The 23014-nt window shown below is 42.0% G+C and overlaps 1 protein-coding gene across 2 annotated transcripts in view; it reads left to right on the top strand.

The window, feature by feature from the left end:
* Positions 1-23014, top strand: part of CTSW (cathepsin W) — a 791734-nt gene that overhangs the window by 545777 nt on the left and 222943 nt on the right. For both annotated transcript variants that reach the window (XM_044073793.1, XM_044073792.1), the window contains exon 7: positions 1065-1210. In XM_044073793.1, the coding sequence (XP_043929728.1) occupies positions 1065-1210 (146 nt within the window). The remainder of the gene's footprint in view (positions 1-1064; positions 1211-23014) is intronic.

The following is a 23014-nucleotide window of genomic DNA, read 5'->3' as shown; positions in this document are numbered from 1 at the left end:
TTAATATATACTATTATATGAACTGGCTATAGGAGATAGGTATGTAATTGTAGAAGCGCATTATTTGAGATATTTTGGTTGTTATCCATAAACTAGCTGTTCCCCATTGATTTTTGTTTACTTCTTACCTCAGCTGTGGTTTACTGTTTTCTTACTTCATCTTCTCCTTGAACCTTTGCCTTCTTTAGCTGTACTGTCACTTTCCTCCTTTTGGTCTTGATTGCATCCTCAGTTTCTACCTATCATCATCCGGTATACCTCTTCAGTTCATCTCTTCCATCAGTCTCCTTCTTTGTCATTATCCTAGCACAGTCTCAAGTGCCTCCTTCCTGCCTTTTATTCTTCCTCTCCCTTTCTGCTTTCTTTTTTCTTTCCTTTACTCGAGTTGGTTTGCTCATATATAACTATATATGTTTAGTAACATAAGATTTCATTATAGTAACATGTAGTATATGTACAAGTAATGAAGCATATAATTTATGTCACATTTTACAAAGGATTTCATTACATTTCTTTTGTCATGTGAGGACATTACTGTGCCCGTTTTGTCTGAATAATAAAGATGTAGTTGCATTCAGTGCGTAATGTATTTTTTTTACCAGGATGTTGCTGTACTGCTGTTTAGTCTTTGATGTATTAACCTTGTATTTCATAACTGCAAACTATTGCTGTCATATATTGTTTATTTATGTTACCATGTCTATATTATTTAATCAACTGTACTGCCTGGATCATGTTTCTCCAGACCTTCACTATAAATGCATTATTTCCACTGGACCTCCCAACTAAATCAAATAAAATAAATACAATTTTTCTTACTTCTGTGTAGCTATCCATAAAGAAATTAGTTTCTTGCTATACTGGCCTTTAGTTAAGCATGTTTTCTGAGAATGTTATGAACTTTTTGCTGAGTAGATTAATATTTTACATTTAGGTGTTGCCACACTAAAAAATTGAGTTTATACTTGCTCTTCCATTCTGTCTCTCCCACCCCTAATTGTTACTTGTATCTCACAATGGTCTTGTGCAAAAAATAAAGCAAAACATTTTGATTATTTCCTTAGAGAAGGAATTCCAAACTTTCTACCTGAATACCCTGCTTTCTAAACTGCAGTCTAGGCCAATGAAGAAAGCCAGAATTCCGGATGATCCCCCTCCACCTGAGTGGGACTGGAGAGAACACGGAGCAGTAACTCAAGTAAAAGACCAGGTAGTGTGACGTGGCATGATTTTAAAATACAATCCAGCTTACATATGCACTATTTTCCCCATTGAAGCATGTATCAGTATCCCTCAAAATATGAGAAAAAACAAACGAGAAAACGAGACATGTTAAACAGTTTGCACATTTATGTATGTTTTTATTGCAATTTTTCTTAAGCAGGTAATTCTACTCAGTAGCATAACTGTTCCCTTGTAGAAGAGGTCTTGCAAGTAGTAGGCCATAGGAGGAAGAAGACACTCTTGTTTATAGTTGTACTCCCATAGGAACAGAATGAGGCTCTTAATTATAGCAGCTACATATTAGAACATTATACTAAAATACAGTTAAATGCTACCTATTTTAATGTAAAGAGACGATCATCAAACTTTGTAAAAATAAGTTAGTTGTTATAACTTCACTGTGATGGTAACTTGAAAACAATTACACAGCCTAACATAGGAACAGACAGCCTGACACTGGTAGTAGAGCTATCAACAGCATATATATCTAACCGTCAACGTAGATTTCTACTTCATGGTGAGGTAAGACAAGGTACAGCCATCAGAAGATCACAGGAGGTTCCTAATGTTCATTGGAATTTCTGAAGGATGAGGTCACCCATGAATGTTCATGTCACAAAGCAGCCTATCCAGAGTAATGGAACTGCAGTGTAACGCAACTCAGAAACAAAAATACAGGGAAGGAGTACGTCATAGTGAGGAGACAACACCTGCAATGAAAGGGGAAAGGAAACTGATATGGTCTTTATCATAATCCATGTTACAAATGAGTGAGTGGAGTGAGAGGATACTGTAATATTTACTGTGATGCATAATCAGTAGACACAGGTTTGTTATTACCCTTTATTACATATAGCCAGTGAGTATTCTTTGAATGCATGAGGATCCCTTCTCCATAACAGCTCATATAGAACAGAGACAGTTCATATTAGGGTAACCAGAAGAGTGCATGGTCATAACAGAAGACATATGAAGAAAGACTAAAAGAAGTTAGCATGCGTGCCCCTGAAAGAAATAAGATCGGCAGCGTACCTTAAACTAAGTGCATTCATTAGATTAACAAAAAGTGTAGTGTCCTGAATTTGATTTCCTATTTATGTTCCTGTTTTGTTTGCCTTACTCTACCACCTTTCAACCCACTAAACCCAATGTGAAAATCATTCACATTCTGAGAGTGATCCAGTAGCTTCATTAGTTTTATCCGTCCCATCATGGTCTTTCCCCTCTTACCAATTTATTTGATCTTATAAAATTTTTTCTTAACTAAATGCTGATTTACTTGCACTTTCCTGTTTCACTTACCTATAGCAACCTCCCTTACCCCCACTGTTAAAACATTTTTCAACCTTTTCTCATTTTCTGTTATGCCTCCTACATTATTCCTTTCATGTCATTTTCTACTTCCATTATTACATCTTTACAGCATGTGGCTAGATATATGTGCAAACTCCACAAGAGGAGTGGTTTCTGGCCCAGAAATTGTAGTTTATTGGCCATTTGGGTAGTTTTTCCATCTCTTTCAACTGTCTGGTTTAAAAGCCCATGTTTACATGGGTTTGCACTTGTTTAAGCTCCACAGATCCAGTTTTGGCATCCTGCAGACTAGAACTGTTTTGTAAGTTTCTGAGCCCCCCCAGACCTTTCTTTGTTGGAGGGAAGCCTTCTAGCTTATCAGTGGGAGTGGTAAGCATATCTACCACAAGAGGAGTGGTTTCTGGCCCAGAAATTATAGTATATTGGTTGTTTGGGCATTTTTTCCATCCCTTTCAACTTTCTGGTTTAAAAGCCCATGTTTGCACACAATGCAGCGGCGCTCAGCTGAGGTAAACTATTACCAGTGCCAGAAAGTCTGCTCTTCAATTTTCCCCTTTGAACGTGCTTGTTCTTTTACTTCTTGCACTTCAGTTAGCATAATCAGCTAGCACTTTAACAGGCTTTTGTAGCATTTATTGTAGCACACACTTAGGTGCTATCAGCACTAGCTGTTCCTATGCAGTAACAGCACCAGTACTTATTAGTTATGACCACCCCTCCTGGTATGATCATTGGGCAATTTCTGTGCTTTCTCCTGCTAACCTGGTGCACTTGGGCATTTTGAGACAGTGTGTCAACTGTCTAATGTACACAGACAACCCTCTCCTCTTATCTTTCCAACACTCATTCCTGTGAGAGATGCACTTATATCACCAAACTGGAAGCAGTGCATGCTGCAACCAAGACCGGACTAGCTGGTCAAGAGGAGAAGGTCAACACCTGCAACTCACTACATAGAACACACAGCCCTCCAAAATACCAACCATCACAACCCACACATAGAAACAAAAAACATGCACCCACCTTCGCTGAGGCTCTTAATAAAAATGTACCCAAACAACAGAGACCCCCGAGACAAAAATGCACGTGACCACTACAACACCAACCCCAGAGCACATAGCACAACACCACAGTGTGCCCCTCAACCCAAGCCCTTAAGGCAAAACACTTTGCCCAATGTACTAATCACAGGAGACTCAACTGTGAGGCACACTGATGTCCCACTCACTAGGTTGAACAAGGAGAATTTGACAGTCAGTTGTCTATCAGGTGCCAGGATCAGCCACAACACATGCACTCAGGTCACTCCACAACAAGTACAAATATGACTCGGTCATTGTCCATGTGGGTGTGAATGACCTGAAATGTACATCCCTGGACTACATGAAAAGAGATGTGATGGAACTCTCAGATTATGTATCCCAGGCAGGTGTGACCCTAGCCCTGAGCAGTGTTATACCATCACCCAGAATGACACCACAGTACGAGCAGAAAATGATTGACTTCAACAATTGGCTAAGTTTCTGGTGTCATTCTAAGGGGTCCAGTATCTGTCTGCCTGGGACGACATGATCGACAGACCTCAATGCTTTGCCACAGATGGCCTGCATCTGTCACCCCTGGGATTCCGGGTACTGGCTAAGGCTCTTGCCACCTCTATAGTGCCTTTTTTAGGCAGTGTTCCAAAGACCAAAATTCCACCATAACAGCTACAAACAAATGCAATCTGAGTGTCATGCTGCTCAATGCTAGAAGTCTAAATCTCAAGATGCACTCACTCAAAGCTCTCCTCAAAATGGAGAATGTCGACATCTGTGCTGTAATGGAGACCTGGTTTAAAGAGGCAGAAAGCACCCCTGCACTCCCAGGCTACAACTCATTCCATACCTTTCAGCCCCAGAACATGGCTGGAAGCTCCAAGGAGGTGGTGCCTCCATATTCTTAAAGCATACGCACACCTTTAGACTGGTAGCCCAGCATAATGCATACAAGACACTTCAGGTACAACTAACACCGGGTAAGATGGCGATACAAGTCATAGCCTGCTACAAAACCCCAAACATGTCCCTAGACTCTCTCACTCCAACATTCAGTGCCAACTTTACCCTCCCCCCCAAGGGCCCTATCACAATACCAGAAGAAAGCCTGGTATCCACCATTTCAGTGGCACGGGTAAAAGCTGCATTGTCCAAAGTCAAGAATACAGCATCCATGGGACCTGATAATATCCCTGGCTGTATCCTACATGAGCTACAAAATGAACTGGCACCACATCTGTGTGCCCTGTTCAACCACAGCCTTACCTCAGGCTATGTTCCTAATGAATGGCGCACTGCTACAGTCCATAAAGGGAGAGCAACTACAGACCCTGGGAGCTATCACCCCATTATCCTGATGAGTCTGGTATGCAAAGCTATGAAGTGTATCATCATGGACCTGCTTAACAAAGATATAGGCAATCTCCAAACTCTTGACCCCACACAGTTTGGCTTTGTCAAAGGGAGATCCTGTCTGCTGAACCTGGTTGACTTCTTCGAGGCAGTCACCAAGGTTGTGGATGAGGGTAAGGCTGTGCATACAGTCTACCTCGACCTGGCCTAGGCCTTTGACACCATTCCCCACTCGGATATCATTGATAAACTCACCAAACTAGGCATCAATCCTTACAACAGTAGGTGGGTTGCAAATTGGCTCACATACAGGACCCACAGAGTGAAAGTTGCAGATTCCAAGTCAGACTGTTGATCAGTCACAAGTGGAGTCCCACAGGGCTCGGTCCTGGGCCCTCTCCTGTTTGGCATCTACTTCTCAGAAGTCTAAGCCAACACAGAAGGACTCTGGCTGACCAGGTTTGCTGATGAATACAAGCTAGGTGTCATTATCAACTCCCCAAGTGATGCAGACATCCTACAAAAGGGCCTGTCTGAGACCAATGACTGGTGTCGGAACCATGGCCTGAAACTTAATGCCAAAAATGTGTTATCATCCCCTTTGGAAAAAACTCAGTTCCCACAAATTACCACATTGATGGGAGCCCACTGAACACTGAAGGGGCCATGAGAGATCTGGGCACCCAGGTCGACAGCCACCTCACCTTCGACCACCATATTGCCACTGTGGTCAGAATGTCCTTCTACGTGGCACATCTTATAAAAATAAGTTATGTACTTACCATAAAGTTCCATGTGAGTTGTTCTTCTCACCTTCATTATTACTGATGGGATCGGCTCCGAGTCGGCCAATTTGCAAAGCTCAAGGTCTCTAACAGCTCGAGGCCAAAGCCCTATCCCACAATGCACCACTACATTCCCCAGATCTTGTTTGCTGCAAGCTAGCATAAAACCTACCCCAGATTTCAAGGAAATCATACAGACCACTGTGAGAGGAAACTCCTCAGGAGAACCAAAACCAAGATAGAATCTCTCGAACTTCCAGACATAGGATGGGGGTAGGTGGGGGGGGGTCATAATAATGAAGGTGAGAACAACTCACATGGAACGTTATGCTAAGTACATAACTTCTTTATGTGAAGTTGTTCAGTCTCTCCTTCATTCTTACTGATGGGTAGTGTCCCCAGCACCACGATCTTGGGTGGCTCACGGGAGTACCTGCTTCAGGACAGCAGACCCAAATGAAGCTCTGTCCCTAAAGGCCTTGTCCACTTTGTAGTGAGATAAAGGTATGTGGATTTGACCAGGTGGCAGCTGCACAAATTGAATCAATAGGTAACCTGGTCAAGAAGGCTACAAAAGTAGAAACCGCGCTTGTAGAATGAGCCTTGACTTTGTCATGTAATGCAATACCAGCTTCACAGTAAATAAAGGATATACAGAGAGTCATTTAGACAAGGTAGATTTGGAGACCGGTACACCTTTTTTAGAATCCGAGAAAGAGACAAACAGCTGATCAGCCTTTCTATGGTCTTTTGTCCTGTCCAAATAGAAGCAAAGTTGTCTACGGACATCAAGTTTGTGAAGCATATATTCCAACTGTTTTGAGTGATTGGGAAAGAAAACAGATAATTCAATCGTCTGATTAAGTGTGAATTCTGAACACACTTTCGGTAAAAACAACGGATTCATTCTGAGGGAAACCCTATCTTTGTGAAATATTAAGTATGGCTGCTTAATAGAAAGGGCTTGCAACTCTGAAATTCTGCGTGCTGATGTAATGGCCACCAAGAAAATGGTCTTCCAAGACAGATATTTCAGCTCACAAGAGGAGGCAGGTTCAAAGGACGGGATAATAATCTTGGACAGGACTAGGTTTAAGTTCCACGGAGTAGTAGGAGATCTGATTGGTGGCTTCAAGTGCATCGTACCTTTCAAAAAAGTCTTAGCCAACTTATTAGACATAATACCATTTTCAGATGCATCTATATGAAAATTAGAAATAGCAGCCAGTTGGACTCGAATGGTTGCTGCTGCAGCTCCTTCATTGAACAGTTTTGTTAGAAATTCCAAAATATCCGAAATGGATGCCAGGAAGAGGTCAATGTTATTTTGCTGTGCCCAGATGGAAAACCTTTTCTACTTACTGAGATAAAGTTTCCTGGTTGAAGATTTGTGTGATGACAAGAGAATATGTCGAGCCTCTTCTGATAAATTCTGGAACCTGGCTATTCTGGGAATTGGAGCAGCCAAGCTGTCAGTTTGATGGACTGAAGAGAACCTGGTGAGTGGGTCAACAGATCCGGCACTGGGTCCAGGATCCAAGGCTCCTCCAGTAGATAAGGCTTCAGGAAGGGGAACCAAATTTGACAAAGCCAATATGGGGCTATCAAGATAAGTGTCCTGCTCAGAAAACTGGCTTTCTGTAAGACTTTGGGAATCAGGGGAAATGGAGGGAAAGCATAAAGGAGTCCCGGGGGCCAATTGCGGACTAGTGTGTCCCTCGGGGGTTGCCCCTGTTGAGGGATCAGGGCAAAGTAGTTGCTGCACTTGGTGTTTGTGGAGGTGGCAAAAAGGTTGCAGCAAGGCTGGCCCCATCTGCAGAAAATCATTTCCACTGTTTCGTTCTTGAGAGACTACTCATGAGGCAACAGAATAGCTCTGCTGAGTCTGTCTGCTATCATGTTGGATTTCCACAGGATGTGAGCTGCTATCAGAAAGTGCTGGGTGGACTCTGCCCATTTCCATAATCTTAGAGCCTCTTGACGTAGGGGCTAAGATTTGGTTCCTCCTTGTTTGTTTATGTACCAGACTACGGATATGTTGTCTGACTGGATCGCAATCGTGCCTAGGGGAAGACAGACTTGACTGCAATGCTAAAAGAACCACTCTCATCTCCAGGACGTTTATGTGCAAATGAGCTTCATGAGCTTGCCATGTACCTTGGGCTGTCCATCCCTGATAATGCCCCCCACCCGATCAGGAAGGCATCCATGGTTACTGTAGCAACTGGAGCCGGGAGGACAAATGAACATCCAATAGTCACCGTCTCAGACGTTAGCCACCACCCTAGATCGTCCTTGCAAGAGTTGATAATCAGAACTGGGTGATTCATCAGTAAGTCCTGAAATGTCCACTGTGTGAATAGCAGCCACTGAAGAATGCGCATGTGAGATCTCGCAAGGGGTATTGCAATAATCGCTGCTGCCATAGTGCCAAGCAACTTGAGAATCTGTGATGCTGGTGCTTTTTGTCTTGACAGGAGACCCACAATTTGTTGTCAAAGGGTAATCACTCTTTCTGGAGGGAGCTTCAGGGACATGCTGACCATGTCTAAGTCTGCTCCTATAAAGACTGTACACTGCGATGGCAATAAGGCAGACTTTTCTGAATTTATCGTAATACTCACCTGTAAGCATAGATCTATGGCAGTGTCCCTTGCCCGAATAAGTTGATGCCTGGTGGGAGCAGTAAGGAGTCAGTCATCCAAGTAAGGAAACACCCAGATTCCTAAATGTCTCAAGTGAGCTATGACCACTGCCATACATCTGGTGAACACTCTGGAGGCTGTAGTGAGACCAAAGGGTAGGGCCAAAACCTGGAAGTGACTGGCTCCCAGCCTGAAGTGCAGATGATCCCTGGATGGCCTGGCCATTTTGATATGGTAGTACGCATCCTGGAGATCTATAGAGCACATCCAATTGTCCCTCCCTAAGAATAGGAGTTTGGACTGAAGTGTAACCATCTGGAACTTCGTCTTTACCACATATTTGTTGAGTCTGCTGAGGTCCAAAATAGGTCTTCAGTCCCCTATCTTCTTTGGTACCAAAAAGAATCTTGAGTAAGTTTCGGATGTTTGCTGGTCTGCTGGGACTGGCTGGATGACTCTTTTTTGCAATAGTTTTTGGACCTCTATGGATGCCACATCCCATAGACTGGGTGGAACATCTGGGATTCCTTTTGTTGGTCTGGGTTGTGAGAGAAAGGGGATGGAATATCCTCTGGATAAAATGTTTTGTACACATCGGTCTTCTGAGATTTTTAGCCAGGTGCCTAGGTGCAAAGACAAACGTCCCCAACTGCTTCCAGAGCAGGACAGTTGGGCCTCCTTTCAGGAGCACTGATAGGGCTTCCCAAGGAACTGATCCCTGTCACCCTGGTTCTGTGGACCCCCTCTGCCTCATGGGCATCGTCTTCCACCATTGCCTCCCCCCTCTGCACCTGGAGGAGGCTTCACCTTGTGAGTTCGGAAAGGCTCCTTGGGTCTAAGATGGAACCACATTTTCCCTCCCCAGTGACCTTTGGGATAAGGTCTAGTAGGGGTAGAAAAACGGACTCCTACGGCAGATCCATCTTGCTCACATCTGGTGAGGGTCTCTTTAACTTTTGGTCCAAACAAGGAAGAAACATCGAAGGGGGCATTCACAAATGACGACTTGAAAGGTTCTGCAAAAGAACATAAGCACATCCAGGAATGTCTATGCAAAGCAATTTCTGTACCCGCTGCCCTACCTGTTCCATCAGCTGCGTAAGACACGAGGTGCGTGGAAGAGTTTACGATGGAATTGAGGGTAGCAAGCTGAGATGTCACTTTGTCCACCTCTGAATCGGCTACTGCACCCTGGAGAGTATATCCAAGCTCCTTCAGGAGATCTCTCTGAAGCCTTGTGAAGTGGGTTAAATAGTTCATTGACTGAAGGGCAAAGGTCGTAGAACTGGACATGCACTTCCCGTATCTGTCCATGATCCTAGACTATCTATTAGGAGGATGGACAGATGTAGAAGTCTCCGACATCTCTTTTTTAGTGGCTGCCGCCACCACCATGGCATCAACAGGTATGGGTTTGGATAAGAAGGACTTATCTTGAGGCACTGAGATGTATTTGTTGGGCCTCCTAGGAACAGGCTCTATAGAATCTGGTAACTCCCATGCCCTTTGAGACAAAAGATCCATCAACTCATCGAAGGGCAGAGACACCCAAGAGGTGGAGAGTCAGGACCCAAAAGCCTTCAGGAGCACCGATTCATCCTCGGTAGGGTTTAGGGGCTGCCAGTCACCCCTCTGCTTAAGGATCTCAAGGATATCCCCAAAGGAGATATCCTCAGAGGGGAACCTTGGGGACCCTCCTGATTCCTCCAAATTGGTGTCTGACATGATGGATTCCAGGCGGGAATCTAAATGTCTCCTCTTACATAACCTCTTCTGAGGGACCTCCTCAGTGAGAATTTCTGGGGAGGTCTTGGAAGAGCAGGGTTCCCCCAAAGGGGCATCCTGAGGCTCTCGGTCCGTATGCTCATGGTGAATCTGTGGTAGCCAAGAAGATTCAGGTGCCTTTCGAGAGGAGGAGGCCATACCAGATGTTGTGGCAGTCCGAGGGGACAAAGCCCTCCTCATGGCATCAAAGGCACCACGGCTCTGATGCGAGGAAGCACCTGGGTCCAAAGACACCGAAGACTCCTCCCACACCAGAACCGCCGGCTCCGAGCCCGAAGTAGGAGCCAAACTCATCCTTGCCGAAGCCCCAAGAGGAAGAGTCGGAACAGACGTATCGGTTCAACTCCCCCCCCCCCCTGGAACCAACAGGAGAGTGTTGGCTCCCAGATTCCGCCCCTGGAGCAGAGGACTTCAGGATTGTTGGTACCAACAGGTCAGAAGTGAGTGTTGGTACCGACGGTTCCACAAAAGACTGAATAGCCTCTTCTGGCTTTGATGTCTCGATTCGAGTTGGAGGAGGAGCAGAAATAACAGGAGGGGACTGTCGGTTCCGAAGCTGCTTGGGTTGAAGCCGACAGAATTTTAGCTAGCACTGGATCCTGTAAAAGTCTCCGTACCACTTGATCCACATCCGAATCAGAGAGTCTGGAGGAAACCACCGATGGAGCAGTGAACCCAGAATTGGGGATCTCAAGTTAGGAGATACCGGTTCCAAGACTGAGGACCGGCTCCTACCAACAACCTGTACAGTTGGTTCCAATTACAATGGAGCTGAGACAGTAGCTTTCTTAGAAGATTTCAGAACCGAAGAGCCCTTCAGACCTGAACTAGTGGAAGAGGCTAGAGAAGATGGTTTTGGTTGTCCCGGAGCAGAATCCAAGTCTGACTGGAAAGCAGACTTAATCAATCCACGTTCCACTAGCTTACGTTTCCTTTCAGCCAAAACTCTAGAGCTGAACCCATGACAAATGGAGCAAACCTCCTGTAAATGGACCTCACCCAAGCAATACACACATGTAGAGTGGCCATCAGTTATCGACATCTTCTGATTACATTTAGGCCATCATTTAAACCCTGATTTTGCCTTCTCAGACATTGTGACAAAAATACAGACGTCACCAAGGAAAACAACAATACCCTGTCAGTAAATGAAACTAAGCCTAACTGGCTACATGTAGTAAAAGGCAGCTTACTGTAACTTCCTAAAGTTCTTATTTGCCTTTTGTGAAAACTAATCACTCTCCCTGCATAGCATTTTTCATGTATTTCACCTCTATATTGGAGGCGTCTGTCTGCCTATAACAGGGCTACAACCTCTTCTCTTTCATGGGTTGTCTTCATTAGGTAAACCACAAGTACAAAGGCTTTCTCCTTTGTTTTAAAACATAGGATCAAACACTTTCTTGTATATGCTCTTACTTCCATGTCATCAGGTCTCCTATACTGATAGCGCTATCCAATATAGAGGCGAAATACATGAAAAATGCTATGCAGGGAGAGTGATTAGTTTTCACAAAAGGCAAATAAGAACATGACATAAAAAGGTGGAGCCTGCATCTTGCAACAGGATATACACAAGCCATTGGAACAAAAGAAAAATAATAGCAAATTAGGTGAGAGAAAGGAATGAATAAACATTGGTAGATTTATTAAAACTCATTTGCATGGAAGAATGTAATTGGCTTCCAAGAAATAAGAACTAGAACATCGGATTGGACTACAAGTACATCAAGAGTTAGCATAGAGGCTCCCATTGGTTGTGGGGGATGACTCTAAGTAAGCAGCATGAATATAAATAGAAGTAGCTGCAAATGTTAAGCAGATCTGAAGAAGGTTGATAAACCGAAAGCGCTCATCTCTCTTTTTTGTGTTACAACGCTAACTTTCAAATGGTTAGGTTGTAGCTTTTATTTTGTTTTTTGTTTTAAAACATTTTAATAAAAGTTCTTATAAAGAAGAAACAAGGAGAAGCGTCTTAACAATAATTTCAACAGCAGTAGCCAAGGAGGAAAGCACCATTCTTTGAAAACATATTTGCAGCATTTCTTGGGTTTTCCGTAAGCGTTTGCTCACTTCTCTTTCTACTACAGGTATATTACTTATGGCTGTCGAACAGGAAAGTATGGATACAAAGTGAGATGCCACCAGACGGTAACAATTTTATATTATATATATATATATATATATATATATATATATATATATATATATATATGTGTGTGTGTGTGTGTATGTATGTGTGTGTGTGTGTGGCTTACTGTCACAATCGTGAAGCCCACAGTCTTGAAACCCATAATTCTGTAACTGTACTATTGAAAGACCATAATGCTGAAGACCACAATGTCTAAAAGTTTCAAAAAAATTAATCGTCCTATCACTGTGAACCCATGAATTAGTACTAATATAGGTCCTGAAGGGCTGTGGACCCAGGAATGAGTTCTAACATGAGTCCCGTGGTGAGGCTAGTCCAGGAGTTAGGAACTAAATTTGTTCACTAGGATAGTCATGATGTCCTTGGGGTCAGAGAGGGTTGTACCTTCCTAAATTAACTCCATGCAGTGGTGGATATCATATTTGAAATTTTGGACATAGTTAAAGAAAGCTTTGTGATTATCATTGGATGAGAAACAAGTTCCAGCAAAAAGTGGATATTAGCTTAGTGTATGCACTATACACATTTCTAGGAAATAACTGACATTGAGTTGTATTTATTGTCGTACTGTTTCTGTTTTCATTAGTTCTTTCATTAAGGCAGGAGTAAGTGGATGTTCTCACTTTTGTGAGTAACAGAATTAATCTAGAAAGGGCTATTTTATCAACCTGTCTCGGAAGTTGTTATCTAGGTCATATTGATGAATTCCAAATACTAGAGAGCCCCTATTAAGGAGATTGTTCATAAGAATCACAACATAGAGGCACATCAAATCATATTCCACATCTGTTACTCCTCTAAGTAAGAAAATAATGTATGATCAAGACCTGCTCTAAGAAGACCACATTTTGGAGAGCAGCTGTTCATACCAGCATACAGCTTGTTGATAATTTTAGGACTAAAACAGACATTATGCCAGATTTTAAACCTGTTGCATGTAAAATGTGGTGTGGGTGTTGTTCTGAATGTCTGTCAGTTTCATCAGAGTTAGAGAATAGCTAGTAATTATAGTAAATGTAATGATTTTTCTGTAAGTTACTTTATTTCCTCGTATTAGTGTTATGTTTTTCAAATAATGTTATGTACTGTTTTATTTTTAAAACAAAATTGGTAAAGTGCAGGTAAATTCACATGACATTACACAGGTCTGTGATATTAATATAACAAACAAAAAAAAAACCACTTAATCTCTGTGGTTTCCCCGAAGTCTCAAACAACCCAGTTAACAAGTATAGTGGGTCCAAAAACAAAACAGTGTAAGAAACTTCTCTTTGTAGAAGATTTTCAGTCCATATATCTCTAGTTAATCACTGTATATTAATCAGGTCAGACAATAGTAGTAGAAGTAGTGAACTTAAACTTGTCACGTCATAAAAAAAGAATTATTAAGTCTGTGTACTTAATAAAGGATTTTCAACTGGAAACAGACTGCCTGCCTTGCTTGGGTTACTTTTGAATACTTAGTAATTCTGTACAATATTTCATATTTTATATATATATATATATATATATATATATATATATATATATATATATGTGTATATATATATATATATATATATATTTTTTTTTTTTTTTTTTTTGCGATAAGACGGGTTTAAGTTCACTACTTCTACTACTAGGCTCATAAGTAGGTACTAGGCTATCTGCCTGAAGGCATTTATAAGCCTAGCCGGAATGTATTGGCTTTCGCTGCCCCCTTAGATTAGTTCCCTGTGCCTCTGTTGTCTGATCTGATTAATATACAGTGATTAACTAGAGATATATGGACTGAAAATCTTCCACACAGAGAAGTTTCTTGCACTGTTTTGATATTAATATAACCAGAAAATCATCATTTTGAGAAAGGAAGTACTTCTGGAAGAAGATATGCTGTCTGTTATATGGTGGACATAAGTGTGAGTGTGAGTGTGTGTGTGTGTGTGTGTGTGTGTGTGTGTGTGTGTGTGTGTGTGTGTGTGTGTGTGTGTGTGTGTGTGTAGGATTATGGAGGATTTTAGCTTTGATTTTGATTATGGAGCAGATGTGGAACTGGAATCTATAAAGATAAAGTGTGTTTTGAAGTGTTTACAGTGTCTTTGATTTTGATTTTAGAAACACTCTGTCCTATATTTGTGGACTTCAAGTGCCATAGACTGAGAATAGGGTAACCTCGAGTAACTGAAAATTCAAGTATTCAAGAAGACTAGAAGACTCATGTGGGCAGCAGGATTTAGTGAAATTTTAACAATAAATACATTTATAAACTATATAGCCGTATTCATTGCTGATTAGGAGGTGTTTTTGATGCATTTTAGTGTTTTATAGAAAACATGCAATACTGCCCATTCATGTAAAAAGTAATGCTGTTCTGGTATGGTCTGAGGTTCACTTTTAGAGGTTAAAAGGAGATGTTATACAGTGTGTGGAAAAGGTGGAAAGTATTTGAATATGTGAATTTATATCCATACAGATCCATCCTACAACAGTGCTTCCTTGAAGTTGTTTAGATATCAGGTAGTATAGGTTAAATGGACCGTACCTAGCCACTGTGGAATGTCATGCTTCCAGCAGCCTAATTACATCTTTACAGCCCTGAGCATTTATTTTAATCAGATTTATACACAGAGGAACATACAAACAGTACTAGCCAAGTGATCGTGGGGACCATAAGATACTGACACTTAAAAGTTATTGCCTCCACTTTTGAGTGCTTAAATAGTGTTCACCTTCCAAATCAAGTGGAGCCATACATGATAACCCCAGGGCAAGTTTGTGTCTACCTATCCAATCATCAGCACTAGCCTTAGAAGTAGCCAAAGTAGCACTTCGTTTGATCTGTAGTGGTAACCTTTTTCTATAGGCATAAAATACATTGAGTTAAAAACTCCTGTATTGAAACTGAGGTTAGACAGCTTAAGTAGAGGCTAGGATAGTACATCACTGGCACATATAATGCAACTTGGTATATTGTTTGGTCACATAGAAGTCTTATTTTCAGCCTTTGATTTTAGGGGGAACTAAATTGTATGGATAGTGAAGGCAACAGTCTGGGTGTAGCTTGTATAAAGTTAACACTAAATTTGCCTGCTAAGAAACTGGCAATATCATTGGTATCAGAATGTGTATTGTTATTATTATTATTATTATTATTATTATTATTATTATGGATGACCTCAATGGACACTGGATACTGTTTCCTAATATTTTGGCACATTTGAAGAAGAAAGATTTATATTTCCTTTGGTATCTGTAGTTTTCTTAAGTTTAAACTCCATTTTACAGTTTCTAATAGTGCTCTTAAGTTTCTTCCTTATATGTTTCAGTGCAGTCTTGAGGTAGGGGGACTAGGGATTTTTAATAACTTTTATATTATTTTTCTTTCTTTGTTGTAGTTTATTAATACAAGAGTTCTACCAGACAGGTTTTATTCTTTAATTTACCATTATATTAAGGTCAAAGAGTTGCTGTCTTTTCTGCCTCCCACAATGTGAGCATTACTGTTGTGTATTCTAAAAAGTTAAATGGCTACCTGTTAAACAAAGGGTGGATCTTCTGCTTGCCTCACTTTCATTCAAGCTTCTGTGTCTGACCCCCCCCACCCCACCCCCAGTGTCAAAGCTTACATACAGGATACCCTCCCACAATCTAAGAAATAAATCCCATACTGGTCCAATTCTGCTTATGCCAAGAAATAACCTTCACTGCACAAAACTCAATCCCCCACCCTAAGCCACACTGTAATGGTATTCCTGCTAGCCGTCCTCAAACATCTCACCTGTTACTCAAAATTCAGATCACAACTTAGAACCCACCATTAAAGACAAGTACATTGCAGGTGCCTCACTCCAAATCATAGCACTTAATTCCTCACAACCATAACATCATTCATTGCCTCTCGCCCCACAGTACCTTTTTGCTATATATCTCTACTTACCACCCTCTTCACACCTATCCCTTCCGTTCTTATCCCTTTTCTGCTCCATCCCCGCCTTTTCCCCTTCTCTGCTCTCCCTTGTACATTTTGTAATGTGCCTGTTATTGCTCCCCTCTAACCAAGTACATTCTGACGCTACCTTATACGTGCATTTCTTTCTTTTCCAGTTTTGTTGTGTACTGTTCTTGCACTATGCTTTACTGCCACTATCCACACATCTTTTGTACCAATGTATTTAATTATCTCTGTACATACATATATTCTCATTTTACTATAGAGGTGTTTTCTTTTGCTTGCTGTACTATTAAGAGCTCTACACCCATGTGTCTGTTTGTATATATTGTCTTCCCTAGGCTAAGCCTGAAATAGGGCCTTATGGATCACTGCTTTACCACAGTAAACAAATTATAAATACATTAATAAAAAACATGCAGCTGTTTAGATGATGGTAAAAGTCAGAGGCAAGTGTGGCAGCTCTCTCAGTTGGACATATTTGCAGGGGGATTGTTGGAAGTTTTGCCTAGGATTTCTTGAAGTAAATCTACTCTGGAGAAATCCTTAAATTTGGCCTCATTTGGGGTGGTATGGCACCATTTGGTCTCATGGAGATGATGACTAGTTTATGGTCAGATTTAACCAAGGATGAGGACATGTAAGGCGGGTACATACAGGAGCTAGCTTTGGAAAGGTCTGGTCAAGGATATTAGGGTCTCTTATGGGTAATTATACATTTTTTCCAGCACTCCAGTGTTAAATTCTAGGAAATACAGTATATATCCATTTTACAGGTATAAGCATGTCATCAATGCTTGGGTAATTGAAGTCCCTAGCAAGAAGGTATCTGGTTCGATATTTAACCCATCAATGATGCTATGGCAATTTCAGAAATCTATAGAGATCATTGGTGGGTAAGTATAGTTAACAATTAAGTAATAGTTGGATTTGTTAAGGGTGGTTTGGATCTCTAGGAGCTCTAAGTTAGGGTTGTGGATAATTTGACATGAGGAGATGATGTCTCTGGCAAATACAGATATTCCCCTGTAATTGTCTGAGAGCCTAAAGGTGTGACATATGCCAAACTCTAGCACAGAAGCAGTACTACATTTCTAGCCACCAGCAACAGTTTGTCACATACAGAGTGTTAAAGTGCTTCAATTCTAAATAAGAAAAAAAAAACAGTTTTGTCCTTTTTAAACTGTAACCACTGCTTGCTTTATATAATTATGCCACATACAGAGCGATAAAACACTTCAACTCTAAGTAAAAAAACAAAAACTCTAAGTGAGGGAATTTTTTAATTTTAAACTGTAACAGCAAAGTGTTAATCTTTTCTACCGATCAGTATCTACAGATTGTGCTCCCTAACACTTTGTATGTGGGGTAGCTGCCTCTCTCTGCCCACCCTAGCTATGCTACTGCATGTCACATTCATTTAATGTGGGTCTATATTGTATGCTCGAAGACTATTTTCTTATAGGTTCATAGGTTCATACTAGGCTATCTGCCCTAGGGCATTTATAAGCCTAGCCAGAGTGTGTGTGGCTTTCACCACCCCTTAGGATGAGAATACTATACCCATTAGTTTGCTGTGCCTCTGTCCAGCAGTGATACAGAGATGATTCCCGGGGTAAACCTACGATCACCCATCCACTCGTCAAGATTTCTCTTGAACAGAGTCAGTGAGGGGCTCTGCCTCACATGGACTGGGGTTCTGTTCCATAGTGTAGGGAGTCTCTGGGTGATGAATCTGTCCCTCCAGCACGTCCTATTTATATCCGTGTTGAGGTTTAAGTCTCTTGCTCTCATGGCTCTGGTGGATTTGGATTTTTTTAGGTGGAGCATGTCCATTAATTCCGGTTTGGACATGGCCTTGTATGTCAGGCACAGATCACCTCTGAGCAGACGGTATGCGACTGAATAGAGCTGGAGTTTCTTCAGTCGGGCATCATATGACATATGTTTGAGCCCCTTTATCCTTTTGGTGAGGAACTTTTGGGGTCTTTCCAACTGCTGCAGGTGTCGGGTAAGGTACATTCCGAATGGGGCGGTACTCAATCATTGGTCTGATAAGTGAAGAGTACAGGGTACAATGACCTCTCCTGATCTGGATGTGAATCCCTTCATGATCAGGTGGGCAATGTAGAAGGTCTTCCTAACCACTTTGGCAATGTGAGTGTCAAAGAGGTTACTGTCAACTTGGGTCCCTAGGTCCCTGATAACTTCTTCCGTGTTTAATGGATTACCACCTATGTGGTAATTAGGGGTTACCTTGTTTTTCCCAAAGGGTATGACTATACATTTTTTGGCATTTAGCTTAAGGCCATGGCTCTGGCACCAGTTATCCATTTCTATGAGACCTTTCTGGAGGATGTCTGTGTCTGATGGAGTGTCAGTTATGGTGCCCAGTTTGCAGTCATCTGCAAATTTTGTCAGCCACAATCCTCCTATGTTTGCCTGCACTTCAGAAAAATAAATGCCGAACAAGAGGGGTCCCAGGACTGAGCCCTGTGGGACATAGAGTCTGACATGGCACCAGCAACTCTAACCATGTGTGTTCTGTCCTTGAGCCAGTTTGCAACCCATCTTGTGACATATGGGTTTACATCTAAGCTGGTGAGCTTTTCTATGATGCCCTAGGTCAAGGTAGGCTGTGTGAACTGCCTTACCCTCATCAATGGCCTTAGTGACTGTTTGTTCAAGAGGCAGGATCTGCCCTTGACAAAGCCAAATTGGGTAGGATCCAGTGTCTGTAGGTCCCCAATGTCTTTATTTATGAGTTCCATTATGATCCTCTCCATAGCTCTGCAGACAAGGCTCGCTTTGTGGAGTGGGACCACAGTTGCCCATTCTTTGGAGTCGTATCCTGTAGTAAGGCTAAGATTAAACAGCAGCCTTATGTGTGGGTTTAGTTCCTCATTGAGTTCATGTAGCACACAGCCGGGGACACCGTCCGTCCCATTGATGCTGTGTTTTTGCTTTAGAAAGCAGCTCTCACCTGGGCATCTGAGATGTTTGGGAGGCTAGACTCTGGTGGGATAGATATTTCTCCGCACTGAACCTGTCTGCCAGTATGTTGGCAATGTCTGTGGGTTCAGTGATTTTTTCATTTTGGACTAATTCTGAGCATATCTGGGAGTTTCAACCAGTTTTCTAACATAGCTAAAGAAGGCATTATGATTGTCTTTGTGTCATTAGCGATTTTTCTCTCAAAGTTGGCCTTGGATGATTTTATGAGTGATCGTAGTTTTTTGCTAGTATTGATCAGAGATACCTTCCCTTTTAGGGATTTTGCTCTGTCATGTAGTAGCTTTCTCCTCTTGTTGTAGAGTTTGTTTATGGCTGGTGTCCACCAGACCGGCGCTGCCTTTGGTGGAAAGGGTCTTGATTTTATTAGGGATTGCTTGATCCATACATTCCTGGAGGTGCTCGTAGAAGGCATTTGTTTCAGCAGTGTGGGTTGTGGTTTCCACTGGCTCGCGGCCGTTGAAGGATACCACTCCAGTCTTAAGAAGTGTGAAGTTTGCTTTTGAGAAGTTCTTCACTGTGGTCTTTTGCTGGGATGTGGATCTCCAGTGAGATTAATTTATGGTCTGATCTCACCAATGAGGGATATACTTCCGGTGTGGAGCATTTTGTCCCCATGTTTGTGATGATCAGGTCTAGTATATTTTCTCCTCTTGTGGGAATGGTGACTAGTTGTTCCATAGCATTTGAGTTTATGAACTCAAGGAACCTTTGGGCTAGGGTGTTGGGGCTTGAGTAATGTTCCCAGTCTATGTTTGGGTAGTTGAAGTCACCCAATATGATGGTGTTTGGAGAGACATTCATACTCTCCAGTGTCTTCAGGAAGGCTGTGTGGGTTTCCTGAGTTTGAGAAGGTGGTCTATAGCATGTTACAAACTGTAGGGCAGTTTTACCTATGGTTAATTGCATCTGGATGGTCTCCGATGCACTAACCTGGAGGTGTGGGTATCCTTTATGAATATGGATACTCCCTCCTTTTGTGGTTCGTCCGGATTTTGGGGCGGGAACATGATATGAGGTATAACCTGATAGTGCTGGGGTGCTCTCAGGAGCCTTGAACCAGGTTTCAGTCACAGCACAGACATCAATGTTCTCCATACTGAGGAGGGCTTCGAGGGCATGCATCTTGAGGTTTAGACTTCTGGCATTGAGCAGTATTACCCTTAGTTTTTCTCCATTTTTGTTTTCTAGGGTGGTAGGTTTATCATTTGAGCCTTGCCTAAAAAAGGCACTATGGGGTGGCAAGAGCCTTTGCCAATATCCGGCAGGGTGACAGTTGTCAAGCATGTCATCCCAGGCAGACAGACATTGAATAATGACACCAGTAATTAAGCCAATTATTAAAGCTGATCATTTTGCCTCTGTATTGTGGCATCATTCTTGGTGAGGGTAGGATACAGCTCAGGGTCAGGGTCATTCTAACACAAATGCCAACACGTAAACAGCGAAAGCTGTAAACCGCGAATGGCACTTCTGCAAATTTTTTCCTAGGGAAAAAATTTGCTTGGCCATTATTGGGAATTGCCCTTTTTCTCTAATGTAGAACAATCTCAGAGTTTGTATATTTAGTTAGGGGAGTGTGGGGGGGCACAGCCCCCCACTTGATTAGCATTTTAAAGTTTATGATGTTTTATGGCCAAGCAGATTTTTTTCCCTATGAAAAAAATTGTGGAAGTGGCCATTTGCAGTTTACAGCTTTCGCTGTTTATGTGTAGTCCACAGGTCCCAAAGGCATGATGCATTACTTTCCATAAATGTCTTTGATCAGTGTGTATTGATGTGTGGATGCTGTAGGCTTCCTGTTCTACTTTGTAATAGTTGTATGGTGCAAACTTACATGACCCTGTGTATAACACAGTAATGCTAATACTGCAGTTTGTGAAGGGATTGCTCACTGTCACACAATGCTCTTAATTGATAGCTACTCTAATTAAAATACACTAGCAGCCATAAATGAATTTTTTTTTTAAACAAGAAACCTCTGTTGAACCAGCATCCATGACACAGGCAACCATACATCAGCACAAATGAAGACAAACCACGTAGCACTCAGCAATGTTGTATACATTTTGGCCACATAACATGTACTTGCAGTCCAATTTCTTACAGCTATGTTGCTGTACTCATATGGGCAAAAGTGAAAATTTGTGTACAGGTGTAACTGAAGTATAAATGGATCATAAATAAGAAGTATGCCAATAATGATATCTTAAGCTGTTATTATCTGCACAAAGCTCAAATTCCTGCAGTAGAACATCAAACAGTTCACACATCCATATAGTTTGAAGATATGGGATTAGACTAGTTATAGGCATTTGGCTAAGTGCCCAAAATTATTTAAAGCAATAAATAATTAATAATAATTAATAATAATGAAAATGAAAGGTAAATCGATTTAATACTGTTAGCTGCCTGTCGGGTGCCAGATAACACAAGCACTCAGGTCACTCCAGAACAAGTACAAATAAGACTCTGTCATTGTCCATGTTGGTGTGAATGACCTGAGCCGTACCTCCCTGGACTACATGAAAAGAGACATGGAAGAGCTCACTGATCACGTAGCCCAGGCCAGTATGACCCTGACCATGAGTAGCATCCTGCCCTCACCAAGAATGAAACCAAGGTATAAAAAAAAAAATTATCAGTTTCAACAATTGGCTAAGTTTCTGGTGTCATTCAAAGGGGATCCAGTGTCTGTCCACATGGGATGACATGCTCGACAAGCCATGCTGCTTTGCTAGAGACGGCTTGCACCTGTCACCCTTAGGCTTTTGAATACTGGCCAAGGCTCTTGCCACCCCCATAATGCCTTTTTTAGGCAAGGCTCAGAAGATAAACCCACTGCCGTAAATAGCACAAGTAACAAAAAACTGAGGGTAATGCTACTCAATGCCAGAAGTCTAAACCTCAAAATGCATGCACTCAAGGCACTCCTCAGTATGGAGAAAATCGATATATGTGCAGTAACATAAATCTGGTTTAAGGCTCCAGAGAGCACCCCAGCACTACCAGGCTACAACTCCTACCATACATTTCGGCCACAGAACCCAGACCGAAATACAAAAGGTGGGGGCGTATCCATATTCATCAAGGATACCCACACCTCCAGGTTAGTGGCACAGCACGATGCTTCAGAGATCATCCACGTGCAACTAACAATGGGCAAAACTGCAATTCAAATAATTGTAGCTTGCTACAAATCACCCACCATGTCCCAGGACCCCCATTCCACATTTCTGGAAACACTGGGAAACATCATAAAGGTCCTACCAAACACCCTAATATTGGGTGATTTCTATTACCCAAACATCAACTGGGAGAACTACTCAAGTACTAACTCCCTTGCCCAACATTTTCTAGAATTTATAATCTCAAACACCCTGGATTAACTGGTCAACACTCCCACCAGAGGTGACAACATATTGGACCTGGTCATCACCAACATGGGCGACCGGTGTTCCACACCGGAGGTCAACCTCTCGCTGGTTAGATCTGACCATAAACAAATCACTCTGGATATCCACATTCCACCCCCACCCCCGGTCATGCAAACCACCGTGAAAAACTTTTCAAAAGCAAACTTCACGTTACTTAAACCGAGGTGGAAAGTTTCAAAGCCCCCATGCTAAAGGATAATGCTGTCCAAGCTGCAAAATCCTTTACTAATGCATTCTACGGGCACCTACAAGAATGCATGGATCATGCTATCCTAAGCAAAATCAAGACTCACTCAATCAGTCTGGTGGACCCCTGCCATAAACAAGCTATACAACAGAAGG

The sequence above is a fragment of the Protopterus annectens genome, chromosome 6.part0 (genome assembly GCF_019279795.1).
Source record: "Protopterus annectens isolate FY-2018-M chromosome 6.part0, PAN1.0, whole genome shotgun sequence".
Lineage (NCBI taxonomy): Eukaryota > Metazoa > Chordata > Ceratodontiformes > Protopteridae > Protopterus > Protopterus annectens.
The sequence above is the reverse complement of the archived record's forward strand: the minus strand, read 5'-3'. Positions and strand labels throughout refer to the sequence as shown.